The sequence below is a fragment of the Excalfactoria chinensis genome, chromosome 17 (genome assembly GCF_039878825.1).
Source record: "Excalfactoria chinensis isolate bCotChi1 chromosome 17, bCotChi1.hap2, whole genome shotgun sequence".
NCBI lineage: Eukaryota > Metazoa > Chordata > Aves > Galliformes > Phasianidae > Excalfactoria > Excalfactoria chinensis.
The window spans coordinates 8848557-8873362 of record NC_092841.1 but is presented as its reverse complement, the minus strand read 5'-3'; the positions used below and the strand labels follow the sequence as shown (position 1 = coordinate 8873362).

At 51.9% G+C, this 24806-nt stretch overlaps 1 protein-coding gene across 5 annotated transcripts; it reads right to left on the bottom strand.

Moving 5' to 3' along the window:
* Positions 1-1073: 1073 nt before the first annotated feature.
* TBC1D16 (TBC1 domain family member 16) lies at positions 1074-24744 on the bottom strand. 5 transcript variants are annotated; one of them, XM_072351690.1, is made up of 13 exons: positions 24610-24744; positions 20139-20374; positions 18716-19127; positions 18509-18559; positions 9319-9507; positions 8556-8715; positions 7399-7563; positions 6535-6683; positions 5919-6053; positions 5296-5482; positions 4367-4546; positions 3417-3563; positions 1074-3008 (listed from the first exon to the last, which is right to left on the bottom strand). In XM_072351690.1, the coding sequence occupies exons 2-13, from the start codon at positions 20314-20316 to the stop codon at positions 2763-2765; spliced, it is 2199 nt and encodes a 732-aa protein (XP_072207791.1). In that variant the 5' UTR covers positions 20317-20374; positions 24610-24744; the 3' UTR covers positions 1074-2762. The 5 variants fall into 5 exon arrangements, with proteins under 5 accessions (XP_072207791.1, XP_072207792.1, XP_072207787.1 ...); XM_072351691.1 differs by having other exon boundaries at positions 7399-7566; positions 8568-8715; XM_072351686.1 differs by having other exon boundaries at positions 18509-19127.
* Between the last annotated feature and the right edge of the window lie 62 nt (positions 24745-24806).

The following is a 24806-nucleotide window of genomic DNA, read 5'->3' as shown; positions in this document are numbered from 1 at the left end:
GAAGACAATCCCAACCCAAAGCAAACCAGAAATCCCAGGCACAGGTTGAGGCTGCTCCTCCTCTGCATCCCACCACTGAGCGGGACCTCAGTGCGTGTCTTTGGGATGGTCCTGCAGAGGGCTGGAGGTGCTGGAGCATCTCTGCCATTCAGAATAACCAGCTCACAGCAGGTCCTTCTTAGCAGTGCTGTCTTTGTGCTCACCAATGTGTTCCAGGGATCCCCTGATGTGGTTGTGTTACTCACAGCACCCAGCCTGGCTGCAAGGATTTGGGCTCCTCAAAGGCCAATTTTCCTGCGTCCAGACCTCACACAACAGCAGCTGTTTGGGTAATTCTGCTTCAGAAGCACCTTCATTAGAACTGTGGTTGTAACACTGAGATGCAGCTCTTGAGCCCAGCATAACATACGTGGGCATTTGGCACCGTGTGATGGGGTGGAGCAGATCCCTGCTGCAAGCACATCCCAGCCCTGGCTGTTGGCACACCGTGTTCCAAGGATGGCCCTGGGGAGCTCAGCAGGAGGAGGCATCTTCATTTGGTTTTGTTTTCCTGCTTTTTATGCCACTGTATCATGGCATGGCTCTGATTATTTACTTGCAGGGAAGGGAGCATGTGAACAAACCAGCACTGGGCTTGCAAAGGGAGAGTTAAAACAAAACCAACCTCTTTGATATTCCCTTCCCTTGAGACCAACTGGGGCTTTGTTTTAAAGGTGAGCTGCGAAACATCAGTTTCAATGAGAAAGGCTTGCAGACAATGATGGGATTGAAAACAAAGTGCCAGAACTGCAGAGATGGGCAGGGATGTCTGACCTGGGGAGCACAGTCCAGAGGAGATGCATGTGGCCATACCATTGACTCCATGCCCCCGTCCATCCTTCCACCCATCCATCCATCCATCCATCCATCCATCCATCCATCCATCCATCCATCCATCCATCCATCCATCCATCCATCCATCCCTCCATCCCTCCATCCGTGCAGCTCACAACAGGCAAACACCCTGAGCAGCAGCTGCCCAGAGAACAGCCAACCCCAACCAGTGCCCTCCAACACGGGAATGACACCAGCATAGAGATCTGTGGACACTTGGTGTGGATTTAATAGAGGCACCGTGAGTTACCAGCAGCCAACACTGGGGCCATCCGAAATCCACTATGGGACATCAGGTGGCAGCAGGGAGGGACAAGTTGATCCCAGCAGTGAGGGCTGTGCCACACACAGAACTGCAGCACGGTTGGTTTGTCACCAAACAAATCCTGAGTGATTTCCACATCGCTGAATGATATTTTGATGGCAGAACAAAATGATGCCAGAAATGATCGACTTCATCTCTTCCCATTGTCTCACTATCTGCTGCAGCAGGAGCAGTGCTGGACCCTCTGGAGCTGCCCCAGGGACAGCGTTGGGGCCCCGAGGTGCAGCCTGAGGTCAGGACTTCTCCAGCTGGGGAAGCAGCTCATGCTTGGTGGGTCTCAGCACAGCGCTGTGCTCTGCACCAACCTGCCTGCCTGGCTCAGTGGCAGAAGGAAGCAGTGAAGCCAGCACAGCCCTCTGCTACCCCATCTCCACATCCGTTCCTAAGGAAGCTTTCCCCAGGCTCCGCTTGGCACCAGCTTTGGCTCAGGACACACCTTTGGCTGCCAGTGGATTTGGTAAGGATGTTTCGTATTTGGCAACACGGCTGCACTCAAAGGCCCAGCACAGCTTCCAGTTGGCAGATCTTATAGAAGACAGCGATGGAAACATGCTGTCCTTCCAAAAATACTTCAAGGGAAACGTTGACCAAATAAAGCTCAGCAAAAACAACTGCAACAAACCAAGTTTTGTTTTCCTTTCGGGATGGGGAAGGGTGCATCCTCCCAGCTGAGAAGTGCTGGGTCCGCCCCACGTGCCTATGGCCAAACCAGATAAGGACAGAAAATATTCAGTCATTGGGAAGAGCCAAAGGGAGCACGTTGGAAACACACTGGAAACAACAGAATTCCATAAACCAGGGTCTGAAGTCTGTGTCTGGCAGCATAAAGCAGCAGCTTTGCTGTAATGTCACAAAGAAGTAAACTCCGACAGGTGTCTATGAAATACCCTGACTACAGAAAGCAGTGCCTTGAGACCCCTGGCTGTACAAAAGGAGAAGATTCATGCCATGTAAAAACAGAGGGAGCAAGAGATGGCCTTCAGGTAACCAGCTCTTCCTCACCCACCAACAAAGCAGACTCGTTCCCTGCAGTCCCAATGGTCTGCAGGTTTCTTTTTGGCAGATTGTAATTAAAATTGATGGTTGTGGCTTTAGAGAGAAGCCACCAAGTAGCATCGTTCTGGTTGAAGCACGTATGCTTGGGGTGCAGGGATGCTGCAGGGCCCTGTTCCCCCCCCACCCCCAGCCACACTCACTGCTGGGGGCACTCGGCTCTCATTAGTGTCCGTGCTTCTCACCAGCAAGGTACGACTTCTGGTTCCTAACCAGTCCAGTCCCAGAGTAAAAAAGTTCTTGTCAAGACCTACGAACACTTTGTGTTCCTAAGAAACTCAAATCCAAGCACGTGCAAACGCTGTTCCTGGTCGGGTGCGTTTCGCTCCTGTTCCTCCGCTCGTGCAGCAGCATTCTCCTGCAGACACATTCCAACCCTCTTCCATTCTCCCCCCTCCAGTCCTCTCTGGAGCCTTGACGAGCCACCCCTCCATTTTTGTCCTCCACATTTTCCCTCTGCACATCCTTCCTGCCCTTCCCTCTTCCTCCGACGCGCCCTGTTCCTCTCCAGCTATTTTCGGAAGCTGAAGATGTCGTGTGTTTTCACTCCTCTCCTGCCTTCACCTCCTGGCTTAGGAGAAGATTCCTCCACCAGCCCCCCATAGGGGCAGCCCTCGGCCGCAGGGTGGTGACCAGAGCACTCCACGGCGGGGATGAAGCCGCTGTCCCACATCCCCGTCCCACACAGCTGGCACAGGTTGTGCAGACTGCAGGGGATGCGGGGCAGCAGGTGGAACTGATAGAGCAGGCTCCTCGCCTAGAGGGGAGAGAGACAAAGTCATTCCCTCGTGCCAGGGTGTGGATACAAAGCACAACGGGCCCCGCTCAGCTCCGTGAGAGGAGTCAAAACTTGGGGCGCCCCTCCTGAACAGCCAACTGGAGGTTAAACAGGGCCTGGAGGCACTGCCAGCAGGTCAGTTTAGCAGGAGCTGCTCTTAGCACGGGATTCCTGCCCCTCAGCATCGCAGTGCCTACATCTGCCCTGCAGCCTGGGCCTGGTGCTGCTGTGTGCTGGCACGTCCCAGCAGCATCACCCTGTTCTTGCAGGCTGCAGGCAAGGAGGGGATATGTCAGGTGCAGAAGATGAAGCACCAGTCTCTGGTTTTCCCCATGCTCTGACTCATCTCATGGGCCTGAGAACCCACCTCAGCACACAGACATTTACCTTCCTGAGTACGAGTTCTCCATTCATGTGCATAGCCAGGTTGCCGAAATGCAGCAGCATCTGATCGGTGGCCAGCTGTTGTTCAATGACATCGTCCCCATAAATCACCACGATGGCCACGCAGATGAAGAGGTGGAAGTAGTCTGTCTGCAAGGAGAACACGGACTGGGTAACAGCAGGTGGAGGCTGAGCTGTGGCTCCCCACCCTCCACAAAGGCATCCCAAGGAGAGATTTGTTGCTCCTTCCAGTTCTGCCTAGTGGTGCTCATAAAGGAGCTGTTGCGGAACCTGAATCACAGCTGAGTCAAAGTCTCTCACCTTTAAGGTGTGGGAGTGTGGTTTGGACCACAGCTTCCAAAGCAGACCAGTGACCCTGGGAAAACATCATCCAGCTGTTAAAGAGGAGTCTGAACCTCAGAATGGATGGTCAGCACATTCTGAAAAGCAAAGACATCCCCAAGCTGGGGAGCAGCATCCATCCCTTTGCTCTACAGGTAAACCTCTCCGGTAGTTACAGACTCTCTGAAACATCTACAGTCTCCCCACAGCATTGACTGGGGAATAACTGCTGGAAGATGCCCACAAGGAACACCAGCTTGTGAAACAGACTTTTCAGGTGTCAGGGCTACAAACGTTCAGGTTACTTGGGGAACCTGCACTTTGGTGAACAAACAGTCTTGTAAATGAAGCAGAGCCGACCTGTCTGTGAGCAGAAAGTAGCTCAGGCAGCTCCCCAGTTGTTTCACCAGGCAACTCCACGTGCAATTTGTATGACTTCCCATTTATTTCAAGGATAACCTCAGCAAATCAAAGCAGAACCCGGCGAAGACAAAAACGCGCTGTCAGATCTCAGCCAAGAGAGTGCTGTGGGAGGGGGAGTGCCTGCAATGTAACTTATTTTGGACACTTTGCTATGAAGGGCCCTTAAGGAACCATGCACCGACCCCCACCTGGTAGTGTGCCCAGCACGCTTCCCACATGCGCAGAGCCTCAGCATCGGGGAACTCCCGTTTAAAACAGAGAAGGATCCAGCGGTGACAGAAGAGCATCTGCAGGCCGTCCTCCCCCAGGGCAGAAAGGTGCTGGTAGAAGCGTGGGTGCATGAGCCGCAGCAGCTCCCGCAGGTACATCTGCAAGAGATGCACGTGGCTGAGCCACTGCTTGTGTGCCAGGACCTGCAGCCCCAGAGCCCCCCCAGCCCCCCATGTCCCCAGCACTAGCCATGCCCACTAACACTGGCCTCAGCTCTGTCATCCCACACAGAGGCCCAGCTTGCAGCCCCATCACGACCTGGACAGGAATGTTCAGATTTAAAATGTATTTCCCAGGATTCTGACCAGCAAGCAACTGACATTAATGTTAAAATCTAAAAAGTTCCTATTTTTTAAGCAAGGTCACTTTATTTTAAGTAACTCTGCCGGATAGGAAAGGCTTTTCATTTGGATATCATTAAAGAAACATCCATTACAAATGTTAAAGCCTTCCAAAAAGCCCATACAGAATGCTGCAGCTCCACTACTCTGCCTCATTCATATCTAATGCCCCCAAATCAGGACAGAAATGCATGAGTGAATCTCCTCTGCCTGACAGAAGCGCAGAGAAAAAGGCAGCAGAATTCTAAATAAAAGATGACCATAAAAGATTCCTTGAATCAGCATCTTTCAGCACAGCCATGGCAGCCTGGTTGACAATTTATTGCCTGTAATTGCCCCTGGAGTGCCTCAATCACCTGAGATCCATTTTATCCATCAGGTGCTTTGTGGATTGGTGCAGGATTTCACACAGACCAGTCAACAGCTTTAAGTCATTCCTCCAGTGTTTGAACAAGGAAGGGTGAAGTTACAGACAAGACCAAACTGAGCTCAGCTCTCCTCCTCACCAGCTGTTTCTCCATGTCCTCGTCCCGGGGTGAGCTGATGAAGATGGTGTTCTGCATCAATCCCACAAAGCACCAAAAAGTATCCGACTCATCCAGAACCTCTGCCAGGATCGGGGCGACCAGGTCAGACATGCCTTGGGAATACCCAATTGCTGGGTTAAACACTGCATAGTTCAACAAGATCCTCCTGGAGAAGACATTCAAGAGGAGAGTTGAGACATGGAGGGCACGGCCCTTCCCTCCTACCCCAGCCATTCACCAGGAACACATTTACAAGTCCTGCACCCATCAAGGAGACTCTGAGGGTTGGTCCACCCCATTAACAGAACCACAACCATAAGCACCTGCCCATGACCTGCCCATGACCTGTGACTGCAGCACTCCTTACCCCCAGAGCTGCAGAAGGCTCCCCTATTGTTTTGCAGGGAAGTTAGGGGATGGCAGCAGTGAGAGCTCTAGGGAAGCAGTGTTTATTTTTGCATCCTCTTGTACAACCATCCTATGTGTGATGCTCTTCAGTATTCCCAAGGCAGCAGCAGAGGCAGCCTGGGCCATAGTGAGTTCTGGAGTTCTCTACATGCTCAGTAGGGCACCGTGTGGGACACTGAGATCAGACACGTCACCTCATTGTTTCCACGTTGGGGTTGTTTTCCCCTCGAAAGAACTGGTTGCTGCGGTCAGTCCTCACAACATCCTTATCTACAGTGAACTGCACCTTGCGCCAGAAATCCTTCTGCTCATCTGGAGACATGGAAAGCCTGAAAATCGAACATCAACACGGGTACGTTGAGACACAACAGGAACAGGACTGTCACAAGGAACAAACTGCCTTCCTTCAGCATTGGTTTGGAGAAAAAAGCCTATTTCTATACTGAGTTTTCTCATCAATTGAAAACCAGACAAGTGGTCTGTCCAGAACAGCACATCTTCTGTCCAAAGGTGTTATCAGAAGGGGTTCCCTGGCTTCTGAGTGGGTGACACAATGTGTTCTGTGATGAAGTCCACTTCAGGAGCAGCTGACGATGCTCTCTGCTGCTCCTTGTGGGTACACCTGGGCTCTGGGCACAGCAGATCTCACCACTCTGCTGCTATTTACTCCAAAATAATAATAATATTGCAGTCTCTCCCCAGCTTAAATTTACCCACAACCAGTTTGGAAAGCACAGTTCTGGCAGCAATAACTTCAGGAGGGAGAAGCTAAAGAGAGGGGAGCAGCCGAGGCTGAGGCCGCTCTGTTACCTCTTCTCCTGGATCTCAAAGTACTCCTTCCTCTTCTGCACCCTCAGTGCCTCTCTCTCCTCAGAGGTGGACTCGTAGCTGTAGTAACGCAGCAGGAAAGGCCACACTTCCCCACGGATGGACATATCGATCCCACCGAAGAAAATGGCCTGGAAGGAAGAGCAGAATCATAGAATCATAGAACGGTTTGAATTGGAAGGGACCCTAAAGGCCATCTGGTCCCACCCCTGCACTGAGCAGGGACACCCACAGCTCCATCAGTGCTCAGCGTCCCGTCCAGCCTGACCTTGGCTGTCTGAACAGAAGTTAGGACTGGTCCAGTTTTAGCAATCCCAAAAACAGCAACAAGGAGCTGCCCGCCGCTGTGCTGCGGTGGCTTTGCAGCTCTCTCCTGACAAGTGACGCCTTGATTCAAGCTCCTGCAATTTGCACATGTTTAGAGGGAAAGTGCTGGCCTTCTATTCCCAGACGAGACACAAATCGGGCTCATTTCAATGTCAATAACCCCCCCTGGAGAGGCTCTATGATTAACGTGTCGTTCTCATGTCACGGCTTAATCCCCAATCTTGGAGACACCGCATTTCACTGCAAACCCCTCTCAAGACCCGGACAGGAGCCTCGCATTCTTTCATACAATCATCTCGATTTTTCTTTCTTTGATTTGCTCACAGCGCACAGAGCACCCACACGTTGGTTTACATCCTGCTGCCTCCTTGGGATGATGCTCGGATCTCACCTGCAGCGCTCTGCGGTCCCACCAACACCTCCAGCCAAGCACCGTGAGCAACCTTCATCCCCTCCAACATCACCTGCCCTCCACAACTCCAGGACTCTGCCCAGCACAGAGCAGCAGCCCCAACTCACCTTCTGCAGCTTGTACTCCTCCTCCACCTGCCCACAGTGGTTCAGGTGGCTGAGCCATGCTGACACGTCCAGGCGCCGGTATGCGTTCTCCTCTGGGTGCGTCTCTGATGAGGGCAGCTTGGGCCGACGGATGGAGAACTGCATGCATGTCTTCTCATCGGAGAGCTGCTGAGGGAGGGGAGCGAAACAAAACCAGACAAAAATGAAGGCGGGAGGCAGAGATAGGAGCAGCAAAACCTTTCCCTGCGGTTCTTGTAGGATTAAGCTCCCAGGCACAGCACTTAGCAAGGTTGTTTTCTTAATTCCAACCATTACAATAGCACGAGTGATTAGAATCATTAAAAATCCGAGTGCCACGAAACAGCTTCATCTTTAACAACAACAACAAAAAAAAAGCCCAGTTTCCTATTCCTCCCCCCATCTTATCCCTGACCTGAAAGTGAATTAATGCTGCTTACAGCAAAACTTCACCCTGCCAGGAATGCCTGCAATAAATTACATATGATTGGCCATATACAAAGGGATTGCTGTTAGGCAAGCGGGGAACGGCACTGCCAGGCTCTCTAAGGGCACTCCTGATCCCAGTGCAAGACTGCAGCTGACATTTAATTTAAAAATCAAAGGTTGTTCAATGCAAAAAGTGAGCCCATGCGACCATAATAAGAAAAGCAGCAGGGGTCTCTGTGGGAAGGATGGAAATTTAAAAATCACTGTTTCTAATAAGCACATATAGTATCTTAAACAGATAATTAAACAGCTCTTATCACATTCGTATGTAGATGGAACAAAATATGGCAAGGTGCCTTGTCAAAACATTTTCGGATGCAGTATGCTGTGCTTCACAAAATGGATGGAAGGCTCGGATGGAATTTCCAATGCACTGCTGCAGGTTCCCAGCCACCTCACCACCCAGAGCACAGTGCTGACCTACCTGCGTACCACAGCCAGCAAAATTACCCCCTAACGAGGTTCCTGCCTCATCTGCCCCACATTCCACGGGCAGAACAGGAACGGATGAGGATGAGCAAACACAACCAAGACCTCCCAGCTAACTGCTGGCTGCATCCCAGTAACAGTCGGTGCCTTGCTGCCCTATTTGGTGATGGGACCTCACTGCTTCATTTCCCCAGCTCCTTGTGAGAAGTCCCCTGCCCCACCTTGCCCACTACCTGCTCCTTCAGGTGGGTCTCGGTGCAGTACTTCCACTGCTGGAACACCTCTGACACTTTATCCAGGCCTCCGTGGTGAAAATGGAAGATCTTGTACTGGCTCTCCCGGCTGGCGACTACCAGCTGCCCACAGGTGCATGCCTCGTCGCTGCAGAATGGAAGTGGAGAGGGTAATGTGTGGTTAGAATCAAACAGTCACAGGATGGCTGGAGTTGGAAGGAGCCCTAAAGGCCATCTGGTGCCAGCCCTGCGCTGGGCAGGGACACCCACAGCTCCATCAGTGCTCACAGCCCATCCCCTGACCTTGGCTGTCTGCAGGGATGGAGCACCACCGCCTCTCTGGGCAACCTGTGCCATAGTAGACCCTGCTTGTCTGTCCCCTTCTTCCCTACAGCCTCCCTTTGGATACTGAGAGCCCACCACAGATCTCCCTGGAGCCTTCTCTTCTTCAGGTCACCTCTCAGGGCAAGGAGGGGTCCCACAGGAAGGGGACATTGGATTGCAGTGAGAGGAAAGCAAGCTGCCATGAAGCTCTCCCTTCAAACAAGGCAGAAACCATCTTACAGCTCCATCTTACAGAACCAAAGGAACACTGTGAAGCTGTTCCACCAGGAGCTTCCCTCGTGCTGCTAAGAGCACCATTAGCCTCCCAACATGACAAAGAATTGCGTTTTATCTTTCTTGAAGAACAAAGCCCTGAATCCTGCCCCAGCTCTGCCTCACGGCATCTCTGTGAAAGGTAACCTGTTACCTAAAGAAAAGGCGCAGGGATCTCATTTGTCCCAGGTCCACTCTGAAGACTCCACAGATCTGCTCCAGTGCGCCCACCTTCTGCTGCTCCTCACCCTGCGCTCGCCCGCTGCTCTCTGGGCTCTGGGTGCTGCTGTTGGGGCTCTCTGTGCAGCAGTAGGAGCGTGGCACGTGGTCATCACCTGTGTCCCTGCAGCAGAGCAAGGAGAGAGCCCAGCAGTGTTAGCCAGGGCCCGCAGTTGCATGCGACGATCACAGCTGCCACGAGCTCTGACATTGGAATTCAGGGCAGGTCTAGAGAATCAATAACAGGCCGCTTACAAAAGAGATTAAATGATTTTTATTGAAATCAATGCCCTGCCATCCCAACAGATGCTCCTGGGTTTGGTTCGCTGCACACAGAACTGGGGAGAGTGGAATGTGTTCTCCACCACTGCCTGGAGAGGCGAGCTGTGCGCCCTGGGTCTTACCTGACAAAGTCCCTCTGAACACAGCAAGACCAAAAGAGGCTCCTCCTGAAATTCCCCCATGCAAACAAGCCCCACAAGCCTCGATTCAGGCATATCCACTTCACGTTCCCATTTGCAAGCTTGGCACTTGGGGAGTTAAGGAGCGGGAAGTGACACATGAGCTCCAAGCCAGCCTGGAGCAGGAGAGTGAAGCAGCACGCTGCAGGGAGCTGGGAGCATGCAGGGAGCTGGGAGCATGCTGCACCCATGCACCCACCCCAAGGAGCAAACCGAGCTCCGAGCAAACACCCTGCATGGCCACCAGCCCCAATCCCAAAAGAAAAATATCACTGCTTTGAGAATTAAGTGAATCCGAAACTGTGACCCCTCGGTTCTTAAAAAGGCCAATACATGCGAACAATCTCGGTGCAAGCTCTGAATGGGTTCCGCTGTGAAATCAGGGTTTGCAAAACAAGGCAAGTAGCAGGTATAAAGACAGCCCCCTGCAATGCCACTTTATGCAATGTTTTCTAATCCGCTTATCTAACAATGTAGGCACTGAACGCTGAAAATCACACACTCAGCATGCATCTGCAGCACAGCACATCAGTATGCCTGCCGAGCCCGGCTGCGGTGCTCCTGCACAGGGCCGAGCCCCACGTGTAGCATCTGCCCATGGTTCAGGTCACTGCACCCCAATGGCCGGGGCTCTGGACATCCCCCTTGGCTGTGGGTTACGTTTTTAATGGTTCCAATGGATGGCTCAAAGCCTCAGCGCCCACCCGCATGGGAAACAACCCCCCCAGCCCCTTCCATCACTCTGCAGCATTATGTAGGGACAAACACTGCTTGGTTGCTAGCTTGAAGAGCAGCTCCATGGCTCCATTTGTCATGATTTGCTGCTCTGTGCTGGTGTTCCAGTCCAGCACTTTGGTCTTAACAGCACCACGCAATGCTGCAGGCTTGGGGCAAGGTGGTTGGAACGCTGCCTGAATGTGAGCTGCCAAGAAGGTGGCCAAGAAGATGGCCAACAGCATGGAGGCTTGTATCAGAGGTGGAGGTCGACCTCTGCTCCCAGTTAACAGCAATAGGACGAGAAGTGATGGCCTTGCACTGCACTGCAGAGGTTCAGGTTGGATAGCAGGAGTGGCCAGGCACTGGCACTGCTGCCCAGGGAGTGGGAGTCACCATCCCTGGGGTAGTTCCAGAGCCATGTTGCTGAGGGTCGTGGTGAGTGGGCATGGAGGGGATGGGTTGGGGTTGGACTTGGAGATCTTGGAGTTCTTTCCCATGAAAACTGTGCAGGTCTTTGTGAAAATTCAACTGCTATTTTCAGCTCAAGCCGCAAAATGTAACACCTTCCTAAAGAGCTCTGTAGCTCACGTTAATGCACAAGTAACAGGAGTCCTGGTTCAGGACACCCATGTGGGACTGCCTGCTGTAAGCAGGTGGTATTTGTGAAGCAACACTCAGCAGCAGGCACAGCTGGTTCCACAGGATTGCCCTGGAAGAGGTGACTCAAACGAGCTGTGAGACTGAGCAGAGGTCTCATATCTGTGTGTGCAGAGCTGAACAGAGGCACAGCAATGGCTCACTGGATCTGCTGCCCCACGCACACTGTGTGCATTCAGGCACTGTGGGAATTGAGGGGAAAAAAATAACCTCACTGTGCTCAGGGTCACTTTTTTTCCTTTATACATCAATATTTGGGGGCGGAGGGGGAAGAAGGAATGAAAAGACTCCAAACTGTTGGCCTGTTTCTTCAAACACTGCTGATGTACCCAAGAAGTGGCACATAGCATCACCAGCAATGGTTTGGTGGCTTCTGGGGCGCCCTCTATTCAGGCACACTTGATGTGCAGACACAAGGGAAGAATTATAGCATTTATTATTGATGATAGCCACACCATTATACCCGCTGGATGAGGGATTTGCACCAGTGCAAGGCAAAATGCTGGAGGAATATTTAAGAGAGAGCTGGCCATGGGAGCCAGAGCAAGCAGAATGCCAGGAGAACACATGCAATCCCCACAGGAACAGAAGGGATGGGGGAAAGATTATCAGGGGGATTAGCACAGCCAGAGGCAGGAAGCCCATGGACACAGCCACAAGGCCAGTTACACCTTTTCTCTTTGCTCTGCTCCCGTCACTTTCTTGTCACAAAATACATCTCAGTCTCGCTGGTGAGCAAGATCAGGGAGTGATGTATTTTTCCCAACCATCAGCTGCAGCAATCAATGCCTCTACGCCCCATGAGCTTCTGCTGCTTCTACAAAGCAAAACACACCCATGTGGGGCTGGCCCCATGCTTCAGCTGCAGCAGGAGCTGCTTGGCAACTGGTTGACTTGCAGCAGTGGGGCTGACCTGCAGCAGTGGGGCTGCTTTACCATCCAGCCAGCACGCACCTGCTGCACAGAGACAGGAAACCAGTTGTTATTACTGTTACAGAGCCAGGGCAGAGACCTGCACCAATTACATGGGAAGGCTATTTTAGCGACAAAGATCTAATAACTCATTTTATGACAAGATGTGACACGTGTAATTATAAGAGGGAGGATGGCAGCCGGGATGTGGCAGTTATTGAGTGCCTCCCAGCCGCCTCCCAGAGTCTCTTGCAAAAGCCAAACCCTCTCCACTTGGCTCTCCATCACCACTGCACTCAAGCACACCTCCAGTAATTGCAGCCTGCCTCACAGCCCCATCTATTCCTGTGTGCTGGCTTGTGAAGCGTTGTTTACAGACAATAAGGATCACCATAATGTATGAGTGCCATGTAATGGGAACGACGTGCCCCTTCCCTCCCCAGGGCTGGTGTTTCTCTGCTTCTCCACTGCTCCCCACAGGCACTGACCTTCCAGTTCCAATTCTCTCCAGCAAGGTGATGCAGCTCATGGCAGCATCAGCTGCCTGCAACTCCAATGACAGATGGCTTCAAATGAATAATCCATTAATAAAAGTTCAAAGCTATCCCAAAACGCCTAAACACTGAGCGCAGCGATGGTACAGAGTGAGGTCAGGTTGGGTAGCTGGAGCCCAAATCTATTGTTCTGATAAATAAAAGAGCGTCCTTGACAACATACATGTATAATGAATTGTGAAACGTGCTGATTTCAGCAATAGATGAAAGAAGTGCAAAAGAACACAGGTAATGTGGAACAAAGCAGTTTGCCAAAACAGCCCTGCTTGCACTGGCTGATGCTGCAGAGGGATGGAAGGACAAGAGCAGGGCAGCAAAGTCCAATGCCAAACCTCAACTGGTGGGAACATGCAATGAGGTTGGGAGCTGTGCAGAATTCCCCCTTGGGTTGAAACCATTTGGAACCTGAAGCCCCTCTGCCTCAGAGAGCCCCAACAGAATCAATCTGTGTTGACCTGCTCTGGATGAGCACACAGCCAGGAATCCCAAAATGAGATGTGGGAACACCCTCATGTGGAGGCACGCACAGAGCAAAGCCAGCAGTCCTTCCCACTTGTCAGGGAGACTGCTGAAAACGGAGGATGTCACATCACCAAGTACATCAGCGTCAACATGGACTTCCCCAAAGCCCGTTCCACAGCTTCCCATTGATCTGTTTGCTTTCAAAACATAAATTTCCCCACGCTGAACTGCGCTAAATGAATGCTATTTAGTAGCTAATTAACTTTCGGTGCTGAAAAGCTCCCTTAATTGCACTTCTTTCACCTTTTTTAGCCCGTGTCCTCGGGGGAACCTCAGCTGTCCTACAGCATTTGCTCTGCTCCTTATGGCACTCAGTGGCTTGCAGAACTGCAGAGGTTTGTAGTGAACTGACGTGTTCTGCATCTCCTTCCTCCTCGCAGGACTGTGATGTGATGCCCACCAGGTACCCAAGGAGCAACACTGAGATGGAAAACGTGATTTCTCAGCAAAGCCCCTAAAAGAATGCTTGCTTTTCAGCCCATTCGGGATGAGAAAAGGGGATTCTTCTCACCAGTGCTTATGTTACATTTTAAATCAACGGCTCATTTTGCTTTTCTCTTTCAGTTCTACCCATGCAAAAATAAAATCCTATGCTAATTATGCTAATTACAATCAAGCCTTCACACCACCGGTCCCCTGGAAGCCCCAAAGATTACCTTTGTTCTTACACACTTGGCTCTAAGCAGTGGATGGGGAAGTTTGGGCAGCTCTCTACCAGCACCAAAATCATGCACCTCTGACCTGACCCAGCACCACTGCCCTTGTGGTGCCCAGAATAGGAGCCCAAAGGAGCCAGGTGTTCCGTGTTAGCAGCAAGAGGAGTGAATTGCGGATCACACCACTGACGTGCTTAATGTGAAGCAGTCTGTGGGAGCAGACCTCAGCGAGCAGCACCTGCGTATTCCTCAATTAAAATCCCAAACAAATAACTCCAACCGCCCCTTCGAGCCGTAATTCCTGATCTCAAGTTAGCTGTCACTATTTTTCTTCCACAGAGAGCTGGCAGCAAACCAACAGAGGCAAAAAACCAAACCTGCCATAATTAACATGCTTGCTGTTCAAATATTGATACAAAGCAAGATGGAGCCGTATGTCCACACTGCTGCTCGGCTCTGCCCAACCTCACAGAAGCGGATTGGGGCAGCACAGCCCTGCCCAGAGCCCACAGCTACCCTACTGCTATGGGGGAGAACCTCACTGAGGGACAGTGCTGTTCTTACAGGCACTGCTCCAGGTATCAGCAGCACTAAGCACTTCTCAAACCACATGGACCCAGAGCCAGGCCCTGAGGCTGAAATCACAAAAAGCAGGTGAGAGTGATGTAAGACACTGCAAGAAGTTACAGGAGTTGGGAACCCAGAGACCAATTCCCTCAACCCTGGGAACACAACCACCCCTGGCAGCACAACAGCCCCGCTGCGCCTGCATGAGGCCCTGGCCTGGTCTGCAGGGGGCTGAGAGGCACCAAGGTGCTGCCACAACACCATGATGCAACAGCATGCTGTGCTATCCCTAGGGAGGCCATTTGCTGATGAGCTCCCCAGGAAGGACTGAGCAAGACTAGCAGAGATTGCATCAAGCTTGCCCAAGGAGCTGCTGCTTGCGTTGCATGCTGTGCCTGTAAGAGCTGTTCGTGTGCACTCATGACTCCTTTGAGCCATAAGAACTGTGCTGTGGTTTAGCTCCAGCATGAAATGGTTGTTTCATGACCCAGAATGGTTGGTGGTCAATGGCTCAGTGTTTGGATGGAGATCAGTGTGCAGTGGCGTCCCTCAGGGGTCAGCATTGGGACCAGTACTCTTTAATATCCTCAATAACATTGAGACCTAGACAGTCTGAGCAGTGAGCCCAGGAGAACCTCAAGAGGTTCAGCAAGACCTGCACCTGGGTGGTGGCAGCCCCTGCTATCAGCACACGCTGGGGATGTAAGGATGGAGAACAGCCCTGTCAAAAAGGACCTGGGGGCACCAGTGGATGGCAGCAGGACATGTGACAGCACGGTGCCCTCATAGCCCAGAAAGCCAAACAGATCTTGGGCTGCATCCAAAGCAGCAGGACCAGCTGAGCACCCCGATCTAGTTGTAGTAATCCCTGTTTATTGCAGGGCCTGTAGAAGTCCATTCCAACCAAACCATTATATGATTCTATGGTCATGGTTCACTGTTGCAGTAAGAAGCCCATCACAGCTCCACTGCCCCTGGCCTGGCTAACTGGGGGCAGAAATCCAATGCAGCCCTGTAGAGCACCAAGTGCTTCAGCAACTGATTGGCACAGGAATGCTGCCATGGTCAGCTAAAGCAACTTTAGAAGCACTGAGAGACATCGTGCAGGTGTCAGATGCTATCTCGTCGTCAGGACGTACCAAAAGCTTTTGGTTTCACTTTGCTGATGGGGAAATGGAAGCTGAGTAATCTAGCAGGGCAGCAACAGCCCAAGGCCGGGTCCAGATCTCGTTTGTCCTCAACTGGTGCCCTTCAAAGCAAGGCAGATGTTTCCTGACAAATAACAGTGATAAGAGAGAAAAGGAACAGACAGAGATGATTTTATTTCCAGCATCTCTCCTCACCCACACAAACACAGCTCAGGACAAAGCCACTGTCTGTGCAGCCACCTCCCATCGGCCACTACCCCCAAGGAACCTGAGGGCCGACAGGGGCACGGGAAGCAGGGGGACATGGGAACCAGGGGGACGCAGCCCACTCCTGCCCACGGCCCAACCCAGCTGCAAAGGAGCACAAATGTGTGCTGCTAATGGGGCACTGCCCTCTCCCCAGCCCCAGGAATTGCATAAATGGGAGGAAAGCATTGATCGCTGCATGGGAGCCTGGCAGCCTTTCAAACTGAGAAGGAAAAAAAAAACCAAAAACACAACAAAACAAAACCCAACAATGGATACGTTTTTATTTCCTCATGCTCTAAAAGGCGAGTTGTCGACTGAAAATGACTGACTCATTCTGCAACTCCAAGGCTTCCCAGCTCCTTCCTGCCCCTGCTCCGCTCCCTGCCTTGCACACAGCACTGGAGCTGCAGCTCCATCCTGCCCCCAGGAGCAGGTTCTGGGGATCCAGGAGCCACTCAGTGTCATGCAAGCTGCCCATCTTCATCTCCTCTGACCCAACGCTCCCTCATTCTTCTGCAACATCACGCTTCTCCATTTCTGATGGTACCCAACTGCATGGAAGAGACAGCCGAGTTGGAAAACCCACGCAATGCATCACTGCAGCTTTTGAAATAAGCACGAAGCAAAGTAGAAATTCTCTTTATTGCAACTCCCCAAAGGAAAGGGAAATAACCAGAAACAGTCACTCCTCTTTGGAGGGAGGGTGGTGGCCGGGGGGCAGGGAGGGAGCTGCCGCCAGCAGCACTAACTTTGTTCGCACTCCAGCTCTGCTGCACGGAGGAGCTGCCAACAGAAAATCCTTCTGAAACAAGGAAGCTGTTTTCAAGTTTGTGGTGACTTCTGGAGCAACGTCCCCTGCCCCTAAAAGCTGGGGTGAGCATTGAGAGTCAGAGTTTTGCACAAGGCGTTTGCAGAGTATTGTGTGCAAACTCCCTGGCTCAAGCAGTTTGCAAGTAGCACCCAGATCTGCAGCTATCATGAACAAGGCCCTGTGGGGAGGAACAACTTGGCACAAAAGAATGGACACGCTGGACAAAAGCCTTTCAAGCCTCAAGTCCCAAACAATGAAAGGTCTGTTTAATTAATCTGTTGCAAATTACGAAGGCCACATCCACTGTAAGAGGCTTCCAGGCTGCTGCCAGAGGAATTGAAATAAAAAGAGAGGGGAAGGAAGGAGCAGCCCCCAGGAGCAGCAGGCAGGCAGGGCCAGCAGAGGGCTCCCCAGCTGCCAGGGCAGCGTGCACACAGTGGGGGCTGACAGCAACCAATCTCTTTGCTGCAGCTATTGGACTCTGAGAACGCAGATGTTACCACTAAAAGGAGTGAAAGAAATAGAAGTTTCCTCAAGTTTGCTGCAGACAGCAAGCCCTGATCGGTGATCACTTACTGAAACTCGGGTTGCAATACTTAAAAAAGGAAGTGCACTTTTTCTATAGTGACAGAAACAGCTCAAGCACGCTCAGCATTTATCTAGTTCCCGAATCCCTCTCATGGTCCACAGCCATCAATAGGAGATGGGCATGCAGAGAGCTATAAGGGGCACTTTCAACACCATTTGGAAACCTCATCCCAGCCTGAGCAGCCTGCACTGCTCACAAGGCTGCCGAGCAGGGTGTTTAGAAGCGACAGGGAGCACTGACCTGCAGCCCCAGGCTCCCACTTAATGACCACACGCTGCTAAGACCTGCACCAAACGTGAGGTCAATACAAAGGCCTGACATCACCACACTTATGTATTCAAAAAAGACATCCAGAAAGAGTTAAACCACTTAAAGCACTTCCTTCCATAAACTTGTTCTTACTGGCATTCTCCGGGTTTGAGATTAGACCATTAAACTCGGAGGCCAAATCTCTCTCCAAGTGTCAAGTCTCCGCACAGTCCGTGCGTTGCTGACACACACAAAGTAGAACTTGTTTTTCCTAATTTCAGGTGTAGTTTCAAGTTCAGCTGTATCCTTAAAATCAGCCCTGGGGTGCTTCACGAACACACCCCTCCTCTGCGTGACGGAACCGAGTGATGCAGCGTGGAGACTGCAGGGCAGAGAGCCAGAAACGCCGCAGATCAATGTGGGAAGTGATCAGGTGCATGATGATAAACCCTTGCTTTGCCAGGGGGCTCTCTTTCCTCGCAGAGTTGACTGCAGGTGCCATTGTGAAGCACTAATCTTTGAACGCACCAGTTCATATTAACCAGGTTAAACATTTCAGAATTCATATTTCTGCCCTATTATGACCATGCTGTCAGCAGAGCAGCCCTTCCTGCCCCTGCAGCACCTTGCCCGGAAGCCAGGCTTGCAGAACACCAGCCAGACTCTTTGATGTGGCTTTGCACCAGCAGCTAGCACAGCACAGCAGAGCCAGCAAGACCCACAGAGGACCTTCCCACTTCAGTAATGCTACTCCCAGGGCTGCAGACAGCTCACCCGAGAGGGCCACACATGCACAGCCCTGCATGATGGACAAGGCCAGGGTTCAACGAGCAGGGGCATGACTGGCCAACAAGCAATTTCCTGTGAATTACACAGGTGTCATAATCGAGGGGGAATTAAAGCAAGTCTGAAGCCAGACAGGATATTCAGCTCAATGTCACTGTCAAACTTCTCAGTTTCCTTTAACACCCCCAAGCTCAGCAACCAGCAACCCAACGATTCACCCAAAAACTGGAAAAATAGATGCACTCACCTGCTTTCATTGTCCAGAAACACAGAACTACTGCTTTTCACGAGGGCTTCGCTAATGGGAGAGAGGCAGAACGGGGAAGAGAAGGCATCAGAATCAGAGTCAAAAGTGCTGTCCCTGCTCACATCATCAGCAAACAGCTCCAGGGAGCCCTCGTCCTCCCCTGCCTCTGGCCTGCAGTCCAGCCCTTCCTCCACTGACAGCTCTGACCTGTTCTGCTCATCCTGAGAGCTGATTGTCGATAGGATTCCTGAGTCGCTGCGGGCAGGCTGAGGGGACTGGTGGGCACCATCTGCTGCCACACAGCTCTGGGGCAGCTTCTCCCCATCCAAAGAAGGGGAATTGATGTAAGCCCCGTCCTTCACGAGCTGTGACACAGTCAAGATGTCTTCCTTCAGGACCACTGTCCCTTTTGGCTCGCTGGGAGAAGCCTGCTGAGCAGCACCGAATCCCTGAATGTGACGGCCTTGTTTGCGGGGAGCTTTGCGGACCGGGGAGCTCTCAGGAGTGACGTAGCGCAGGGCTTCTTCATCCTGCCTCTGGATGCGTGAGTTTGGGACCCAGGCAAGGATGAGTGTGGTGCCGAGCAGCTCATCCTTCTCCATGTACAGGCACAAATAGCCTATGGGAGAGCAGAGCAGCAATCAGTTATTACAATGCAGCTTCACCCTTAAGAAAGCACCTAAGCCAGGAACTTGCCCTTCCTCATCGCCTCCCCTCTTCACCACCACCACACAAGGGCAAGGCAACTGCTTTTTGTCACCAGGACAGAATTCTGCCAAATGAATTGTGGAATTCTCAGCATCACTCAGTATTTACAAATAATTCCAGGTCTGCGCATGGCTTTTGAATACTCTAAATTCCCTCTGGCTTAAGTGAAGACAGAAGTTGCATACAATGCTTTCAGCTTCCTGGCTGCATTACTAATTGAGAGTAAATTCTGAACTATGCTGCCACATGAAAAACTTTCACTGTTTGTTAGTTAAACAACATCAAGTGCCAGCTGAATATTTCTTCTTTTTAAGAATATTTACCTTAGTGTAGCCAAAGGGCTACAATTCTCATGGAAAGCCAATAGAAGAATCACACATATGAAAGGGGAAGTGTGGGTCAGTGTTCACAGAATAATCAGTTTTGTGAAGTTAAGCCAGTAGCCACAGCTCTCTTTGATGAAAACATGAAAGAGCACAGTAACAGATGAGAATAAAGGGATAGGGGCAGTATTTATCTTCATTAATGCCAGTGCATGCAGCCACAATCAGGTTTTATTTTCCCTCTACCAAAGGTTGGTGAGGCCACTGCAGCAATAACAGTTACAGGATGATACTTGGCTTCGCTGAACCGCACACATTTGAAAGAGCAACAGAAGTTACTGCCCTCAAATGACAACTGTTCATCTTCTGGCAATACAAAAGGATGCACTGAAGCAGGTAAATCTGCGCTACCATAAGAAGCGTTGCCAGTTTTTCCTATTAAAAGAACTGATAGATCAGCTCGTGGATGGCTTTCCTTGGTGCCTCAAAGCCTGCCTTGCCTCGTGCCCCACTGGTGTGTAGATGTTGACAGGAACAAACTCCCCAGGAACAGGAGAGGGTAAAAAAAGGGTGAGTGAGCAGTGCCTGCAGCCCCTCACCTGGGTGGTGCTCCCCGAGGCCCTGCAGCAGCTCAGGTGGGTGGACGCAGACATTGTTCTTGGAGTAGATGATCTCCCCATCGAGTATGGAAGATGAAGTGCTGCTGCCACCAGGATTCAGGGTCAGGAGGTCAGAAGCTTTAGAGGAGGCACGTCGGAGGAGTCGCCCCAGAGACATCGCCGAGGAAATGTTTCCATTATCTGTCAGCTTTAATCAGGAGCCAAATTCAGAAGATCTGTCAAGAAGGAGGAAAGAACAACGTTAGAACAAACACAAGGGCAGTGCAGCACGTGCCTATGGCTGCATGAGAAGGAAGAGCCTCCAAATGCTCTGGATCCCTAATGTCCCCTCTGCAAATTAAGCACGCTGAAGCACGTAATTGTGGGACGTTTCCCTCTGCAGTGAAGGGATATGGAAGCAGTAAAAAAAACAAAACAAAATGACCTTTGGTAGATAAAAAGCTTTTTTCAGAGAGAAGTGACATCCCATAGATGGCCTAACAGAACTCAGAGCAGGCACTGCTGCCACCACTGCCCGCAGCTGGAACACGCAGCACTGCAGCTGCTGTTCTACCAAAGGGAGACAAGGAGAGGAGACGCCTACTTCTGTTCCTCTGTATTTACAAGGCCTCACTTAACAGGAGCAGGTCGGTCCGACCCAGCAGCACCGGGCATTGCCAAAGGGCTGGGTGCAGGTGTAGCACTCATTGCTCACTCCATGGTCTGCAGAGCACATGGAGGGGCAGCCAGGAAGAAGAGAAGCAGACAGGGTCAGGTTTGTGCTCTTGGGGAGCAGGGAATACATAGGGGTGTAAAGCAAGTGCAGTTTAACACAGAATTGCTCTGATTTATTGAAACATGGTTCTAACGGTATCTGTGGATAAATGAGGAAACATGGAGGCCAAGAGGGCAAACAGAAACCAGAACTTCCCCAAGAGCAGAGTGAAAGCTCCTGGGAAGGAAAACAGCAGTCCCAGCTCAGAGTGATTTTTACATGTGATGGCAAATGAAACCACCAAGTAGTTGATGTTGCCTTCATTAAAGGGCAACCTACTGGTTTAACTGACAATTGCTACCTTTTGTTCACTGGGACCTGGAGAAGCCTCAGCCCTGCCATGTACTGTGCCCAACACGTGCTGAAAGGAGATGTACTTTGCAAGTCTTTCACGCCAATGTCTCCTCCTTGCACCAAAAGTGACACATATCTTTATGTCTCAGCTCTAAGAAACAAACACCAGCAGAGCCATACGCTCACTCCTCTCCAGACTGTCAAAAAACCACATTACTGCTCCAGGCTCTAGGTTGTATCTTGGAGGAAGTCATTTGTTTGAGGATATCTACAGAGGAAGCCACCTCTCCTCTTGCTGCACCCTGTAAGAATAGAAGCAAGGAGCTCTGCTGCAGTTCCTCCTCCCCACCACTGCGTTCCAGCACAGTGCTGAGAGTCCAAAGCAGTGATGCAGAGCCACCCGTGCAGCATCACTGGCATTGAGTTTCCACCACACACACAAGGGTTCAACTGTCTAAAAAGGCAAAGCCTGTATAAGCAAAGAAAGAAGGTGTGATCGTGGTGGCTGCAGCTGTTGACGAGGGAATGCTTCCTTGAAACACATGAGTGAGCTGCTGCTACTATGGACAACAAATGGAGATGCACCTATGAAACAGCTTATGTGATGGATGCCCCACTGCAGCTCCCCAGGGCTCTCAGGATGCAGGAAGAGGTGCAGGACTTTTCTGCCATGAGAAGCAGCATTTAATGAGCTTTACCTGGCGCAGTGAGAACAAAGCAATAAGTAAAGATCTAATTTCCTTCTGCTTTTCAGCTTTTTTGTTTGGTTTTCAGCAGCTTTAAGGGAAGTATCACTTTGATCTGCAGAGCATCTGTTGCTTCAGCGCTGCCTTGATGTGCAGGTGGAAGGCACTGGGGGTACACGCATACATGAGCAGGTTGTGTAGAAGAAATAAAAAAGCCAGGAGGTCCAAAACATAACATGCTGCCAGCATGGAAACAGCTTGTGAACCTGCCTCTGCTCCCCAAAGGGCAGGAGCTCAGGCGACACAAACCAGCAGTGCCAGAAGCACCAAATCCACAGGGTTTGCTCCATTCTGAGCCCTTTCACACATAGGACAATGTCCCAGGGACTGGGCTGTGGACAGTGGTGCTATCATTGCCCCATGCAGGGGCTGGGGAAGCCAGCGGGACCTTGTTTCAGAGCTGAGTCAGTACAGAATCTGTACCCATTAAAAATGAACTTTTCATACTAACTTTCTATTTATCCCCCTGATCTGAAGGGGTTCTTTCCAACGTGGCAAAGCCAGCCCAGCTGTCCGGAATCTGAAGCACTGAATTAGCTGATTAGCTCTCGTTGAATGCCAACATTTATTAAGCACACAGACATTTTTCTTCTCCCACACATTAACTGCCATCACTACAAACCTTCGCTGCAGCTCCCAGGCCTGTCCTCACCACCTCAGCTGCCATCCCAGCCAGCACAGCCCCTCGGCAGCTCAGAGACACACTGAGCCACCAGCTCCTCTGCAACAGCTTGATGCCCTCTGCATAAGAGCCTGCCCACTTCCAGGCAGGGGCATCTCCAACAGAGCTGGCTGCCCGCCTCCCTTGGAAGTGCCCTTCCCATTCTCATAAACAACAAGATCCTGTTTGGCTTGGCAGATTGCACCCTCACCTTGGCACTGGTTGCTGGACCAAATGTCACTGCCTCCGGTTGCACAAGATCCCTGTCTGCTGGATAAAGAGGGCACAGCAGGCTCCAGCACATTGCCACAGACCCTGCAGCCACCCATGGGGCCTCTCCCACCAACACGCTTGACCCAGGGTCACTTGGTGATGTTGCTGCAGCCTACAGCCACGCTGCCAGCGCTCTGGGCCTGACAGCAGCTCTTATGGCTCCAAGGGCAAACGTTCTGTACAAGAGTGTAATCACTCCAGAGGCAAAATAAGCCAAATGACGGGGCTCTTGAAGGGAAACATGAGCCTCACAGCATGTCTGGGCATAAAGGAGAAATAAGAGCTGTCAAAATCAGACCCAAATTTAAGCATGAAACACCCATAGGAAAGAAAACCACAACAAGTTTTTTTTTTCCTTCTTCTGCCTTAATAACTTGATTTTGCAGATTAAAGGAAGTATCACTGCACAGGGGAGGTCTCAAGCCCAGCAGGAGTTACTGCTTCCTCCTGCTCCATCTGCACTCTGGGCTCTGGATGGCAGAGCACGGGGACATGGAGCCAGGTATCGACCTTCCCTTTGGACTAAGAAACAAAACAGCTATCCAACCCACTAGCTATTAGCTGGAGCTATTTCAGATGACTGAGTCAAAGCAAGGGGAAAAAAAAAAGTTTACCATGGGGAGCCATTCTGAAGTCATTCCATTTTGCAGGGAGAACAGCTGCAGGTCGCCAAAAGCCTTTCCTTTCTGACCCGCAGGTGCAGCAGTGGCAAGCAGGGCACAGAGCAAAGGAAGGAGCGACAGCAGCCAGAGTGAAGGCTGGGATCCAGTGCAGCGCATGCATCCTGGCTGCTCCCATGCAGCAGGTTTCACTCAGATACACAGCAGCTGAGAGGTAAAGAAGGGACAGCAGACTGCACGCTGCAAGTTAGTGACTCAGAGATAAAAAGGGAAACGAAATGCCATCATCGGCGCCTGCTGGCTGCTCCCGGCCACACCTGCTCAGGCATAAAAAAAGCAAACACAAGGCTCACACGCCTCCAGCCCTAAAAGTCAAACGGCAGCATGAAATTATTTGCACCTCACGTCCCTCTGTCCCAGGATTAACCATCATTTCACGTTACTTAAGGGCAGCATTGGTGTAATAGGCAACATAACGGCCTTTTATCAGCACGGTCCTGCAGCCGCTGCCCGGTGACTCTCTGTAACTAAAGAAAGCCCAGCCCTGCGGCCACACCGAGCAGGGACTCACTGCCTGGAGCAGCCTCAAAGATGGGCCCAGTGTGTTCCAGAGGGACCCTGCCAGCAGCACGCAGGGCAGGGCAGCAGCTGCCACGGGCTTTCCAGCTTTAGCCGAGCAATCACCAGGACGAAAGCAGGTCCCACAACCTCAAAGGCAGCTCGCATAGGAAGCAACAAGCCGGGCATTCATCCTCCGAGCTGTCAGCAACAGCCGCTCCTCTCGTCCATCCTATTCTCTCTTCAAAGACCTCTCGTTAGTTTTGTCACCGATTGGATCCATCGCGACAGCCCAGCGCCTCGAGCCCCGATAACGGCAGCGGACCGACGCTCCGGGCCACGGGAAGGGCGGCGAGGAGGGGAGAGACAAAGAGCGGGAGGCGGCCGCGTGCTGCTCCCGGGCTGGGGGCTCTGCTTTACGGCCCGGCCTGTGAACCGCGACCCCCCGAGCGCCCCTGGGGCTGCTACAGACCGACCGGGCCGGGGAAATGCCCCCCTCCCCAGGGAGAGCGGCCCGGCCCCGCCCTGCTCGCCCCGTACCCACCTGGCGCCGTGTGGGGCCGCCGCCTCCTCTTCTTCCTCCTCCTCCTCCTCCTCCTCGTCGCTCCGCGCAGCCCCGGGCTGTGCCCGCCCCGCCACAGCGCCCGGTAACCACCCACCCCGCGGGGTGAGATGGTGCAGCCCAGCCCCCCCCCTGCACCCCTCCATAGCGGGGCGAGGTGGTCCGGTCCATCCGTCACG